General features: G+C 39.7%; 1 protein-coding gene across 1 annotated transcript in view; it reads left to right on the plus strand.

Moving 5' to 3' along the window:
• DCDC1 (doublecortin domain containing 1) overlaps window positions 1-15,745 on the plus strand; it is a 337,965-nt gene that overhangs the window by 307,774 nt on the left and 14,446 nt on the right. Inside the window, exons 30-34 of the mRNA XM_063318002.1 lie at window positions 1,044-1,247; window positions 1,994-2,201; window positions 11,900-11,922; window positions 13,275-13,395; window positions 15,321-15,422. Coding sequence (XP_063174072.1) covers window positions 1,044-1,247; window positions 1,994-2,201; window positions 11,900-11,922; window positions 13,275-13,395; window positions 15,321-15,422 — 658 coding nt within the window. The remainder of the gene's footprint in view (window positions 1-1,043; window positions 1,248-1,993; window positions 2,202-11,899; window positions 11,923-13,274; window positions 13,396-15,320; window positions 15,423-15,745) is intronic.

The following is a 15,745-nucleotide window of genomic DNA, read 5'->3' on the forward strand; positions in this document are numbered from 1 at the left end:
TGCAAATAGGGAACGATTGTGGCATGCCTCACAATTATTATTAATTAATCTTCCTGTAGAAGAAAAGGAAATGTGACTAATAATCCTGAATCTTGTACTTACACACACAGAAACACACACACACATGTTTGTGTGTGTGTGTGTGTGTATGTGTGTGTATGTATGTATGTATGTTAAATGATTGTCATTTATTGTAGCTTGATTCAGGAGGGTACTGAGTTAAGCAAAACAAAACTCCCCCCCCCAAAGCTTACCATTCCATTAATTTTTTTTTTAAAGACACAATATAGTTGACAGTATAACTCCTTGGGATGCAGATACTGATTGCCACTACAGTAGATACTAATTCATAGTAATCGAATTGGGACACAGTTATATACCTTGAGAAATTGCCATGGGAATATTTACTGCATAGATGGTAGGAGAGTCAGCAGTTTTTAATAGCTGTATATTTTATTTGGGAAAGAAGGATTTGAAATTCTAGTACAATAATGGAGAAGCATTTTTCTTTTGAGAGGGAATGTGTAAAAAAGGTGGGCAATCTTAAACATCCGGGGAGATTAGCAATTAACATTAGTTCAGGAGTTTCTATTCAATAAAAGCCCAGCCCATTTCACTTCCTGTTCTACTTAATGGCATTTAAGAAAATATCAACTACAAATTGATTTTCTACTACTTTCTTTGATGCATACAGTATGTCTTAACTTGTGCTATTCAGTTATCTCATTATTTTTGCAGTAATCTATCATGTAGTTATGTATCAAGGGTGGTTAATCTAACCCTTTTAAATATTTAATACATACGTAACTTCTGATAATGTTTTTATAAAAATTCAGCTCTGAATCCTCTGTAAGTTGTATGTGTGTAAATGACATCTGCCTGTTTTTCAGTCTATCTATCTTGTATTTCCTCCACTTTGTCATAAAGTATAATATTTGAAGTTTAAATTTTATTTCAATTTAGTTACCTTTTAAAAATTCACTTCACTATGATTATAACAAAAACAAAGTAATGATAACATTTTGTTTTGTTTTACTATGGAGATTGATTTATTCTCTGATAAAGCTGAATCCACCCTGCATGATTTAGAAGAAGTTCTAGCATCCTTAAAAACTGAAACCTCCCTGCAGATAATCTCAGAAAAGATAACTGCAGCTCTAAAGCAAAAAACAGTAAAAATAATTGCATACAGAAATGGAGATGGATACCGAAACGGGCAACTAATTGTTGCTCGCACATTCCCTACGGTGAGTAACAATAATCCAAAGAGAGGATTGTAATTGAATTGACAAGGACAAACAGTAAGTCTGAGAAAAAATGATAAAAAATATACCAGAAGTTCATACATGCTGGGGGAATGTTCTAATGCTATGAATCTACAAGCGTCTGCCCTGTAGATGTCAGGTCAGACCCAAGGGGTGTAAGAACTGCTATGGATCTAGCATGAGCAAACAGCATTGTGAGGAGGAAGAGCCTCCTCAATGCAGGTAACACATTAAAAGTAATATTTCTACAGTTTAATTAGAGTCTGGTTATTAGTTAATAATCTCAGGTTTGTACATTTACCCTCTCTCATTTCAAAATGTTTCCCTGAATAGCATTAGAAGGCTTGTTTCTTCGATGAAGTAAAGGTCCTGAAGGCTTGTGATATTACTTGAATGTATGTTTAATTATCAATATGCAGAGTGATCACCTAATGAACTTGCAAGCATTTGCAGGCAGTACATATCCTGAAAAGCAGAGATTTATATGTTAAGTGGGAAATCCAGTGAAGATTTAGGAAAGGAAAATTATATTAGGGGCTAGTCAATCATGCAAGCACAACTGATTTATGCCCGCTAGAATCTTAAAGAAACAGCAGAATGCAAATATAATATAGCGACTTCTTTAAAAAAAATAACAAAATGAGGATTACAGTATGATCGTATCTTCTTATATATTGGTAATTATGTATTTGAAATATGTATGTATATATATATTTTCCTTTTTGTAGTTGCTTTCATTATGTACGAGACGTCTTGAACTTAGCAGGACCGCTTGTAAACTATATAACAGTGAAGGGACCCTGATCCTCACACTGCAGGATTTAGTCTTGTGCGCAGTAAATGATTATCTCAAAAAGCAAGAAACTGAAGAAAGAGATGAAGAAGCCATTTCTGATCCTGGCCTTAAACAAATTGCATCTGTATTTTCAGGGAAAGGTAAAATGTGACCTTCCATATCTTGCCAATTAAGTGTGTGCAATTAGCACAGGGCTGCAACTGGGGGGGGGGGCAACTGGGGCATGTGCCCTGGGTACCGTGCTGGTGGGGCACCAAAATGAGCTCGGGGGGTGCCAAAATGAGTGCTGGGGGGGTGCCAAAATGGACGCAGAATCCGTGTTTGCCTCAGGTGACACAGACCCTAGTTGCGGCCCTGAATTAGTATATAGATTATCCAACTTCACCAAAATAAATCTTTTTGGGAGAAAAGCTAGATGGAATTTTTCTGATATTCTGCCAAGAAATCTCTAATTTTGTTTTAATTTTTTTTTTAAAAAACTTATTGTTGGTTTTAGATTTTTGTGGGTTTGACATTTTTACTTATTTACACAGTGCATCTCTAGTCTTTTATTTTTAGATGTATTGTACACAGTTTTGACAGCACTGAACAAAAAAGATGGTGTGCAGCAAATAAATAAATAAATAAATAAATGGGCTAAAAGGTTGCTCTATATTTCAGCTCATATATAAACAGACACTGAGTTGATTCTTTGAGGTCTATCTTCATTATATGTGTGGGTTCTTTCAGGGCCGCAACTAGGGTCTGTGTCACCCGGGGCAAACGTAGATACTGTGCCCATTTTGGCACCCCAGCACTCATTTTGGTGCCCCAGCGCTCATTTTGGCGCCCCAGCGCTCATTTTGGTGCCCCACCAGCACAGCACCCGGGACACATGCCCCGGTTGCCCCCCCTTAGTTGTGGCCCTGGGTTCTTTAGCTGCTCAGACCCCTGCTCAGGAATCTTCTACAGCAGAATGATGCTGGTGGGGGGGGGGTTGCTGTTTTTTTTTTAGTTTTCTGTTTTGCATTGTTTGTTTCTTATCAACGGGAAAAAAAATAAAAGAATAATGGAATATCTGAAGAAGCTTGCTGGTTTAGGCAAATAATTCATCTAGTTCAGTGTTCTGTATGCCAGGGTGGCTAACCACATGCATTCACAAAGCTCATAAGCACAGCCAAGAGGGCAGGAGTCCTCTTCCACTGTTGCTTCCCATATTTAAAGTATTCAGCCTATGGTTCCAGCTGCAGTAAATACTCATCAAGACAAGAAACTGTTTATACTTGGCTCTTCCGTGCATTTTTCCAGTCCCCTTTTAAAACCAACTGAATTGGTAGCCTTCATCACCTCTGATGGCAGCAAATTCCATGTTTTAGCTATTTGCTGTGCAAAGAAGTTCTTCCTTTTATTTGCTTTTGAATCACCTTGGTTTTAGTGTATGACTTTATATATCTATCAGGTCTTTCCTTACCTAGCTTTGTACTAAGTGAAAAAGTCCAGGATCTGTCATCTTTTCTCATAGGGGAACTATTATAGACCTCTAACCATTTTGAGTGTCTTTCTGTACCTTCTCCAATTCTTTACGGTAATATCATTTTTGAGATGTGGTGACCAGAACTATATGTAACACAATGTGGTATTGCTAAACTGGTAGTTTTATTTTAAATTCCCTTCCTAATGATCCCAAGCATGGAATTTGCCCTTTTATAACAGATGTACAACTGAACTGCCCACCATGATGCCAAGATTCTTTTTTGAACCAGTTCAGGTCTCATCAATGTATATGTGAAGTTCTGATTCTTTTGCACCAATGTGCATCATATTGTACTTTCTTTATTGAAATGTATTTGCCATTTGAAACCCACGTAGAGGTCATGTTGGAGGTCTTTGCAATCTATTTTTTAAATTTTGAGAAATTTTTAAAATTTTATTATCTTGAGAAATTTGATATCATCAATAAACCTGAACACCTTACCCTAAGTCCAGATTGTTTATTAATAAATTAAAAGTATCACTCTGTGTACTTAAATTAATCTGTGGAGCACTTTGTTTTGAATATCTGTCCAGTTTTAAAATTATTGAATTATTCCTCTTTTTTCCCCTATTCATTAGCCAGTTACTAGTCCATGACAGGACAGGTACTTGTCCTGTAAGTTCATTCAAAAAATGTTGATGAGGTAATCTGTGAAAGGTTTTTTGAAGTATAGTTTTCAGATTCCAAAAAGCTTAGAAGATTAGTGAAACAAAAAGTATTCTTGCAGAAATTATATTGGTTCCTTTTCAACAAGGCTTTTGCATGTTTGATTATATTCTTTAATAATACATTGTACCATTTTACTCAGAATGGACATTAAGTTAATGGGACATAAATTCCTGTGACTCTTCTAGATCTCAAAGTAACTGTAGTTACATTGATTATTTTCAGATAATCTCAGGAAGAGATGCTGATTTTAAAGTAAAGTTGCATATTTTTATTGGAAGATCAGCAATCTCACATTTATAAGAATCCTCAGATGTATACCATTTGGGCCCTGCTATTTATTTATTTTTTATTTGTCAGTTTTTTGCTCTTGCTCCCTCTATTTGTCTCAGTCCATCTGATCCCTTTCTTGAAAAAGTCAGCTCAGGCATAGACATTTATCTTATGTCATCATCAAAGAAGACAGAAGCAACAAATTAACTTTCTGTGCAGTTTTCCTATCCTCCTTTATGTCAGCCAGCACCTTTTTGCAACTGCTGTATGTGAGGGTACTCTTTCTGCTTGTTGTACTTGGGTGAGGGCCACCTTGTTATAATATGTTGCTGTATCTAAGCAGACTTAACAAAAGTTTTGCTGGCTTTGAATGTTCTTATAATAGACTCAGCAGCAGATTCAATGTCTGTGAAGACCGTTCTCTGGACTGGCAGTTACTACCTAACTCAGTTTCCACAGCACTCCTCAGTTTATCAATCCAGACTAATTCCATGTCTTCTGATGCAATACATTGATCCTGAAGGTGATAGTGATTCTCATCTGAATCAGAATATTGTTTGCCTCCTATTTTTTGCGGCCATTTCCACTATGTTGGGACATTTTCTTAATACACTAGATTTTAACAGGACTTTGGCCTTGCATGTTGCTATCGCAGCCACAATTAATTAAGATGTATATGGGAACAGGAGCTTCCTGCCAAAGTTATTTCTCTGCAACAGGAGGGCGCCAGACTGGATTCCGTATACACAGAAAACTGTTTCTATGTATATATGAATACATAGTTGACAACTCAGAGAACCACAATGACAGATTAGCAACCTGTAGAAGATGAAGATCAGTTAGTTGCTGGTAGCTGGCTGTATGTATAGATTGTCTGAACATTCTTAGCTGTAGGGCAACAGATAAATTCTGGAAAAATCTATCATCTATCATCTAACTATCATCTATCTATCTATCATAGGGAGTCATACTTCCAACAGCTATTGAAGTTGCACCCTTTATTTTTCATGGAAAAACACACACATTTATGACAATAGAAAAAAACAGCTTTGTTAATATGTCCACTTCTTGAAACACACTGATTAATACAGTTGTTCTAATAGTCTTAAAATGGGGGGATGGGGTGGGGGTGGGGGAGCATGGCACTGGGAAATTAATGTTTAGCCAAACAAAACAATGGAACTGAGCAATGCTTTAAAGTTCCACTTCGCTTGGACAATGCTTCAAATCAAACACTCTCTGAAGGTACTTATAGGGAAGCAGTGCAACCTACCACTGCACACATTTTGCTTACCGTCACTTCTGAGCATCCTTCAGTAGGTCTAATAATTCTGCATATATTGCTGGAACTGCTGATTATGGCGCTAAGATGATACAAAACAACTCAATGATGCATATTGGGTTGACTTTGCAGTGAATCACTTTGTTGAGGAAAATTGAAGCTTCTTCGCACAGCCCTAGGAAATTTATGTGATAGTATGAAATACTATGAAATGTGATGTCCACCAAGAAATTCTGAATGCTGGGCTTCAGGGACATATTTGATTAAATTAGAATGTGAAATGAAAAGAAACAATGTTATAAATATTTATTTCAGTGCAAAAGAAAAATAAAATAATTTTTCTAGCTTAGTTATAAATAATAATAAGTATACCACTGGAATAAACTTTCTTCTTGCCTTCCAGGGTTTTTTTAACAGATTTCTATTTATATTTTTGGTGTATTTCAGCTATTTTTACTTTCCATTATCTTTGTTTTATATTTATTATATATTATATATTATTTTTTAATCAACTGTACGTAATACCTGTAATGGTTGCCTATTCTAAAACACCATCAGACTCATGAGCAGGAATTCAAAGATATCTGATTTATTAAAGAATAGTATGCAGGATCACAGAGAAAGCTGAGAATGATAAAAGCACGCCAAACTCAAACTAAAAACCCTTGGTGCAAATGAAATCCCTCCCCCCGTAGAATCTCCTCAAGTTCACAATCCCAGGTGCTCCTAATGGTTTCTGATGGTGTGCGGGAAAAGGCCTTGAACAGATAACATAACCCAAACACATTCCATTGTACTGATTTCACATACAGAGCTTGGTACAAGGTTACACAGCAGCTCCCTCCCAAACAGAAACGTGCGTCAGCACCATGGCATGTGAAACATTACGATGTATAAACTACATTGAATCAGTGATCATGACATACTGCCCCCCCAAAATAAAGAATACATTAAGGAGCAGGCTTCAAAGGGTAAGCAAGGTGGAAACAGTTAACTAAATCAGGAGCGTTAACATGGTGGGCAGACACCCATTCAGGATGAGGAAAGTGTTTCCATTAGACCAGATACTGCAGGGTGCCTCGAAGCTTGTGAGAATCAGCGATGTCCTTGACTTCAAAGTGTTGTTGGCCATCAATCATAATTGGAGCAGGAGGAGGAGGTTGAGGGTGCCAATGCGGAGAGTGGTGCACAGGCTTAAGCAAGCTGCAATGGAAAACAGGGTGCAAGTGTTTCAAATTGTGAGGCAGGTCCAATTTAACAGTAACTGGATTGACAAGATGAACAACAGGAAAAGGACCAATGAATTTGGGAGCAAGTTTTTTAGAGGGTTGTGGCGATTTGATAAATTTAGTAGATAGATACACCTGATCCCCAACTTTGAAGTTGTGTTGTAAAGAGCGATGCTTATCAGCTTGAGATTTGTAAGCAGCCTGGGCGTCAGCTAAAGCCTGTTGAATTACTGGCCAGGAATCAGACAGTTTAACAGCCCAGTCAGACACAGAACATGTTTGGGAAGGGGGCTGTGGCAGTTCAGGGATGGGAACAAAGTCATGACCAGAAACCACATGAAAAGGGGTTTGTCCGGTACTTTGATGCACAGCATTGTTGTAAGCAACTTCAGCAAAAGGTAATAAGTCCACCCGATCGTCCTGATGGTAGTTAATGTATGCTCTAAGAAACTGTTCAAGAGTGGAGTTTAAAATCTCAGTAGAACCATCAGTCTGAGGATGGGACGATGTGGACAGTGCTCGTTTAGTTCCAATCAATTTTAAAATGATTTCCAAAATTGGGAAGTAAACTGTGTGCCGCGGTCAGAGATCAAATGGGAGGGGCTACCGTGGAGGTGCTAGATTTGGTGGAGAAATAGGCGCACCAATTGTGGGGCTGACGGGATGGATGCACATGGAATGAAATGAGCTTGTTTAGAGAAAAAATCTTTTACAACCCAAATGACAGTTTTCTTCTGACTGGGAGATAGGTCCACAATGAAATCCATAGAAATATCATCCCAGGGGTGGGATGGGCAGGCCACAGGCTGTAGAAGTCCCTGTGGTTTCCCCCCTTTTCATTTTGACATGGCACAAACAGGACAGGAAGCAACATAGTCTTTTACATCATGTCTTAAGGTCGGCCACCAAAATTGACGACGAACCAAATGCAAGGTTTTGACAAAACCAAAGTGCCCAGCAAGTTTATCATCATGGGAACACTGCAAAACATCAGCTCTTAAAGTTTCAGGCACATAAAGGCAGTGTTCCACCCACGCCAGACTGTTTTCAAAAGAAATATTGTCTCTATTAGCTAGCAACCAAGTGTCAGATTTCAGTGCCTGGAGAAAGTCCTTCGGTAACTGACAAGGAACTTGCACTTTCCGCTTCCCAGACTGGGCTGGGGGCAGGGCCACCTTCGCACTGGTCTGGCTCCGAGTGACCGCAACCAAGCCCAGTTGTGGTTCAGTGAGAACAGTCCCAACCACATCTGCTACCTGGTCAAGGTCCTGAGGTAAACGTGACAAAGCATCGGCCAGAAAGTTTTTCTTTCCCGGAATAAATTTTAACTAGAAGTTAAAGCGACTGAAAAACTGAGCCCAGCGAATCTGTTTAGGGCTGAGACATCATGGGGTGTGGAGGGCTTCCAAATTCCTGTAATCGGTCCAAACCTCGAAAGGGCATTTAGCACTTTCAAGGAGATGGTGCCAGGTTTCTAAAGTTGCTTTTACAGCAAACGCCTCCTTTTCCCAAACATGCCAACGGCGTTCTGTTTCAGAGAATTTCCTGGACAGATAAGCACAGGGTTTTAAGTGATTTTCTAAATCCCTTTGTAACAAAATAGCCCAATAGAGGAGTCAGAAGCATCAACTTGGACCACAAAGGGGCGTTCAAGATCAGGGTGCTGTAGAATAGGCTCAGCAGTGAAAAGGGTTTTTAATTTCTCAAATGCTGCCTGGCATTCAGGTGTCCACTTCAGCACTGCCCCAGGGTTTTTCACTTTGCGTGGCTCCCCCAAGCCCTTGGTATGGAGTAAATCAGTGAGGGGCAGAGCAATCTCAGCGAACCCCTGGATAAATTGCCGATAGAAATTACTGAACCCTAGGAAACTTTGTAATTGCCTCCAGGTACGGGGATTTTCCCAACTTAGAATCACCTGAATTTTTGCAGGGTCCATTTGTATACCCTGGTCAGACACTTGATAGCCCAGATAGTCAAGTTGGGTTTTGTGAAACTCACATTTGGAAAGTTTGGCATAGAGTTTGGCATCTCTAAGTTTGTGTAACACCTGTCTGAGGAGGCATTCATGTTCCTCCTCGGTTTCAGTGTAAATTAGAACATCGTCTAAATAAACCAGGACCCCTTTAAACAAATAATCATGTAATACTTCATTAATCAATTGCATGAAGACTCCGGGCGCCCCTGCCAACCCAAAAGGGAGGATTTTGTACTGAAATGATCCTAGTGGGCAATTAAAAGCAGTTTTCCACTTATCCCCAGCTTTTATGCGAATGCGGAAGTAGGCTTCGCGAAGATCGAGCTTGGAAAAAATCTTGCCCTTTGCCAAATGAGCTAACATGTCCTTCATGAGGGGCAGAGGGTACTTGTTGACAATAGAGATGCAATTTAACCCGTGATAGTCCATACAGAGTCGAAGCGTGCCATCTTTCTTTTCCTGGAATAACACAGGAGCCCCAACTGGGGAATTAGCAGGTTCAATAAACCCCCTTGACAGATTTTTGTCAATGAAGTCCCGTAATGCCTCGAGCTCCTTCTGAGTCATTGGATAAATTTTTGGCTTGGGCAATTGAGTATTGGGGACCAACTCTATTGCACAGTCAGTTTTCCGGGGGGGGGGGTAACTGCTCTGCTTCCATCTCCCCAGATACATCTGCAAATTCTTGGTATTGAGCAGGCAAGCCTTCTAAGTGTGGCAAGTCAGGGCGTGGCGTGGCGATCGCTTCCCTTCCAACCCCCGCATGTGCAACTATCTCTGCTGCAGGAGCTTGGTAAAATCCATCTTTAAAAGTCACAGTTCTGTGCTCCCAGTTTATATAGGGGCTTCGATAGGTCAACCAGGGGATCCCCAGGATTACCAAGGGATTGCCAACAGGTGCTACAATGAATTTCAAAGTCTCACGGTGGCTGCCCATTTGCATTGCCACAGTTCCAGTGAAATGGGTTGCCGCCGCCCCCCCCCCACCGCTGCTGAACCCTCCAACTGTGTGAAGATCAAAGGCTGCTGGAGAGGGAAACTAGGCAGGTCCAAAGCAGCAACCAGATCAGGGTGAATTAAACACCTGGAACACCCAGAGTCAACTAAAGCCCAGACCTCTGTAGTCTTTGTGCGGGAACACAATTTCACTTTTACTGCTAAAGTGGGACAGTCAGCACTCGCCATAGCATCTTCACGCCCATCCTCTTCCACCTGCCCGCTGGCACCCTTCATGGCAGGTGGCTGGCATTTCCTGCCAGCTCCTTAGAGTCGTCTTCAGCCTCTCCTGAGAAGTAGAATAATTCCTCAGCATCGGCTGCACCTTTGGCTGCTGTCATTCACCGCGAGGGGGGGGGCGATTTGGCCGGCGGCTTCCCCGCTCAATCTCCAGCCTTGGCTTTTGGGTAATCAGCTGCTCGATGGCCCTCCTTTCTGCATCGGAGACACTGTCCCCTTGCGTAGCGCCAATCTCTCTCCTCATCCCAGGCTCTATAGCTTGGCCAGGCAGCAGTCGCAGCACTTCGGGGTCCCCTCATGGTGGTGGGTGGTTTTTTAGATTTTCTAGTTTGCGTGAAGGTATGCTGAGCATGCTCAGCCTTGCCTGCCAGACAGATCCAGTCATACAATGACTCGGGGTCGTCTCTGCACAACGGCCAATGCAGGATGTCTCGGTTGAGTCCCTCTTTAAAACGCTCTATTAGAGTGGACTCAGACCAGTCAGTGATTTTCCCAGCCAGAGCTTTAAACTCTAGAGCGTAATCAGCTACTGACAATTGGCCCTGGGTGAGATCCTTCAGCGCCTTCTTAGCTCTTGCCTTGGCCAGGGGATCTTCAAATTGCAGCTTTAATGCCCACATGAAATCATCAAAATAATCAAGTGCAGGGGAATCAGCATCACTTAATTGGATATACCAGTCAGCCGCTCGACCCTTCAATTTGGTGGCAATGGCAGTTATTTTAGCCTCTTCAGAAGGGAAGCATGCTGCAAACTGCCTCATATAACTTTTAGCATTAGTTAAAAAGAAAGATAGCTTTGTTGGATCCCCATCAAACTTAACAGAAAAGTCTCTCACCCCGCCTCCGGTTGGAGTGGGACCAGCAGTCCCTTGAGTAGTTGGGCCCCAGGTTACAGTAGCTTTCCCTTTTCAGGGTGGGGATACTGATGACCAGTGGGCTCTGCGGGATGGAGATTCATCCCAGAGCCGTCTCCGGCCCCGCTCCACTGGCGGTCCAGATGGGAGGATGGGGGATGGTTGCGGGAAACTGGGATCTCCTCTGCACCTCCCCTGCCCCTCCAGTGACAAAGACAGGTTCCTAAACATGTACTCCATCAATTCTGATTTGGCTTCCACCATTCTTAGTCTCTCAGGGGTTTGAGAGTCCCCTCTCCTTCACGTGCCCGGTTTCCTCTCCATTGATACCATAGTAGATTCTTTGTCTGGGGTTAGCAGGAGCCAATACTTCCAGGATGTCCCCGATGTCCCTGGTTGGGGTTCCCCCACTTCATCCAAGGTGATCAACTCTGCAAGCAATTCGCTGGGTGCTGGTTGCTTTGGCTCTTCCCCGTTGTCAGATTCCTCTGCATCAGAATTGGATTCCTCAATTCCTCCCTTGACAGGTCTCGGGATTCTGAATGTTCTGGGGTGAGATCCAGTTCTCCGCTCTTGACCGTCAACTCAGGCATCAAGCTCGCCATCTCGTTGAGTCCCCCGGTCGTGGATTTTGACTCAGCCATTGTTAACTATTTTCCCTCACAAGAGACTGATCTTGGTAGGAGCTAACGGTACAACTTTGGGATTCTCAGCTTTATGTAATGGTTGCCTATTCTAAAACACCATCAGATTCATGAGCAGGAATTCAAAGATATCTGATTTATTAAAGAATAGTATGCAGGATCGCAGAGAAAGCTGAGAATGATAAAAGTGCGCCAAATTCAAACTAAAAACCCTCGTTGCAAATGAAATCCCTCCCCCCGTAAAATCTTCTCAAGTTCACAATCCCAGGTGCTCCTAACGGTTTCTGATAGTCTGCGGGAAAAGGCCTTGAACAGATAACATAACCCAAACACATTCCATTGTACTGATTTCACATACAGAGCTTGGTACAAGGTTACACAGCAGCTCCCTCCCAAACAGAAACACGCATCAGCGCCATGGCATGTGAAACGTTACGATGTATAAACTACATTGGATCAGTGAACATGACATACCTCATGTGCACCTTATCTCCTTTATTTGTTGTCTCTTGCCTGTTTGTTTCCTAAGCAATATACTAATTTCTAAGATGCTTTTCATTAAAAGTTTTCAGCTTCTTTGTATTAGTCATCCTTCCATTTCTTATAAAATTTACAGTTTTTATCTCATCAGTTCAAAAGATTAAACCTATGCTAGTAATTTCCACAAAGTAAAGCTTGACAATTGCCCATAATTTCTTCTTCCCAGAACATAAAAAAGACCAACAATTTTTAAAAGCCTTTTAAATATCACTGAAAGCTATTGTATAAACTATTTAAAACTTTTTATTCTTGATATTTATTTTTAATAAAGTACAGTAGATGGAGGCTTTGATGACAGCATAAGAGACAGTGGGGGTGGGGGTGGAACCACCAGAACAAGCATTCAATTCTGAAGGAGTCAATAGAAAATAGTGAAGCCAGTTGTGAGAAGAACGGTCTGCTCCACTGAATTTTCGTTTCTTAATTCCTTAGCAAGAAATTTCCCAGTATTTGAATACCTAGTATTGTGAGAACCCAGCAGGTTTCTGGGTGTAAATCTTTAATACCCTTGGTCATAGGACCATCTGAATTTGATATGCTCATCCCAGGTGGGAAGGCTTTGAGCTTCCCACACACTTATAAGGAGAAAGGGATGGGCTCCCTAAAGCAGTGTTTCTCCACGGTGACCCCCACATTGTAAAACAGTCTCCCCCTAGAGATTCATATTGCTGCCACATTGGAATCTTTTAGGAAGGCCTTGAAGATGGAACACTTCCTCTGAGTATTTGAAACCTAATAATTTTTATTAATGGTTTGGGTTGGTGCCATGGTTTTTTTATAGTAGATTCTACTATTCACTGTTTTATTTTTGATACTGTATGTGGCAATATGTTGCAAACCCCTGGAAATCAAATTGATGCTGGCAATATATAAATTCAATAACATAATAAGTATAAAACTAGGAAATTGTACAATTTAAGAAAACTGTCAAATGAAGCAGCACTGTGAAAGAATTCTGATAAAAACTTTCTCTTTTTTCTCTTTACCAAGATAAGGATAAGAACATCAAATTCACATCATCAGTGATAACAACAGATATTGATCATTTTGTACTCACCAACATTCTTAAAAACCCAGTGGAGGTCTGGGTTTCCAGTGGAGAACCTTTTCTGCCTTTGGAGAGTAAGTCATAAAAAAAAAAAAAGGAAAATGCTATAACAGCATGAAAACACAGCAAATTATAGTGTTGGTATAATATAAACATACTTTTTAAATCAAATGCAAAAATATTTTAGATATGTCCAATGACATATCTACCTGTTTTCCTTTAAATGGCTGGCACCTTGTCCATGAAATTACAAATTCTTTTTATACTGTTCTTCATTTCCATAATTCAATGCAGAATGTAAATTTCAAAAATGCAAAATCTTTGTATAACTCATCTCTAGAATATAGAAAAAACAATAGTTATAGTTTGAAAAATAATAGATTATCATCACTGAGAAAATTACAGAATGTTTTTATTTGTTCATTTGTTCATTTGTTTGTTTGTTTATTTTTGTCATCCTATTCTAGAACATTCTTCAACTAATTCCCATATTTATGAAATAGGAAATGAGTGTGGATTTAAGACAAATCCCACACAAAAAGAGAAACTAGGCATAAAAGAAGTTATAAAACACAAAAATTAAGTATCCTGCCCAGCTTTTCTACCTTGCCTACAAGGATTGCTAAATCTCATGAAATATTTTCTCAAATATGTACCAGTGATACAGCTGAATAAGTGGCATTTTTATATTTTGTACACACACACACACACACACAGAGATACATACACACGCACAGTCCAGAAACAACCAAAAAAAGACAGGGCTTCGACAAAAAGATAATATTAATTAAATTAATGAGTACTGATTCAATTCAATCAGCTGTAAACTGTACACACAAAGACTATCAATGATTGTCTTACAGTATGTAGAAATATATGACTCATACACTTCAGAAATCTGGGCTCTGCAAACATAAACCTATGAATGCTGACTCTTTAGGAGCCATTCAGACTTACTCTCACCTAAGTGCACATAGGCTGCTGCTATACTGGAGCCTTGTTTACTCCATGTAAATTGCTGTGAACACTAGGAAAGAGAATACACACACACACACACACACACACACACATACATACATATACAAACACACACACACATACATACATACATACATACTGTATGTATGTGTTTGTGTATATAATAAGGAAATGAGCTGATAGGTACATTTGTGTTAGACTATGATTAATAGCAAGTCCCACTGACTTCAGTAGCCCCCACTCCCAGGTAAGTCCACTTAGGACTTCTGGTCTGGGTCAGTCCATGTGCACTCCTGAGGGTCTTCTTCCTCTTCATTTTAGTGGCACAGCCTCTGTCCAACAACCAAAAATATTGATTTTCTAGGCTACCCATCATAAAGCCACTTTAGCAAACCACCCTATTCCCTTCCCAATTTACAGGTTATTGGCGGGGGTGGAGTGGAAAGCAACTCTCCCTTTTGGATAAATATTGTTAGTTTAAACAGTCCTATTTTTCACATAGGATTGCAGTACTAAATGGTGCTGAATTTGTAACTTTCCTAATTTTCTTTATTCTGTACATGTTTGACTAAGGTGTGTTTAAAGCACTTCAGAATTTTCAGTTTTTTTCTGAGGCATGTACCTTTTAATTACATATTTTATATTAATTTTATATTAATATCCATGCATTGCTCACTTGGCAGCCATGTATATTTATTTTGTATTTATTTTATATTTTAACTGTTTTAATTATAATTGTTTTAATTGTTTTATGGTTTTATTGTTGTAAGGCGCCCAGGGTCACTCGCTGAGATGGGCGGCTGTAGAAATCAAATCAATCAATCAATAAATCAATCAATCAATAAATAAATAAATATTTAGAATTGGTTCTATTTAATCTGCTACAAGTGTCTGATTTTTTAAAAGCTATTTGCTAAAATAGATCGAATTATGCTAATCAGTAATCCTTCCAAACCTTTAGATGTAAAACCATTTTTGAAAGAAACTGTACGAAAAATAATGTATATTTTGTTCATTACAGCTTTGCAAAACACAAAGAGGCAAGAAAGACAAAAGTGGCTAGAAAAAGATAAAATTCTGGCAGACCTTAATGCAATGAAACACAAAATGAGACAACTGCAAGGTCAGTATCATAGCAAAAGTTGATTTCATTGTAATTACATTATTTTCAATAATATAATATTAACATGAGATAACAACTTTTAATATTAGTCCATGTATCAAGAGCTTCTTGCTGAGATTTTTCAAGCTGAGATACCTTTGTAATGAAGATACCAATGTTCTCATTTTAAGGTATTGTATTAACATTATCGAAAATGCATCCTTTTCTTCTCCTGCTATCTGCTACTGTTGCACAAGGAATGTCCAGTGTGACTGGTGTGCAAGCAAGATCTTTTAACTAAATACATTTTTTACAGCTCCACGTCTCAGAGCAAATATGGACCT

This window comes from Candoia aspera, chromosome 1 (assembly GCF_035149785.1).
Source record: "Candoia aspera isolate rCanAsp1 chromosome 1, rCanAsp1.hap2, whole genome shotgun sequence".
In the NCBI taxonomy this organism is placed as follows: Eukaryota; Metazoa; Chordata; class Lepidosauria; order Squamata; family Boidae; genus Candoia; species Candoia aspera.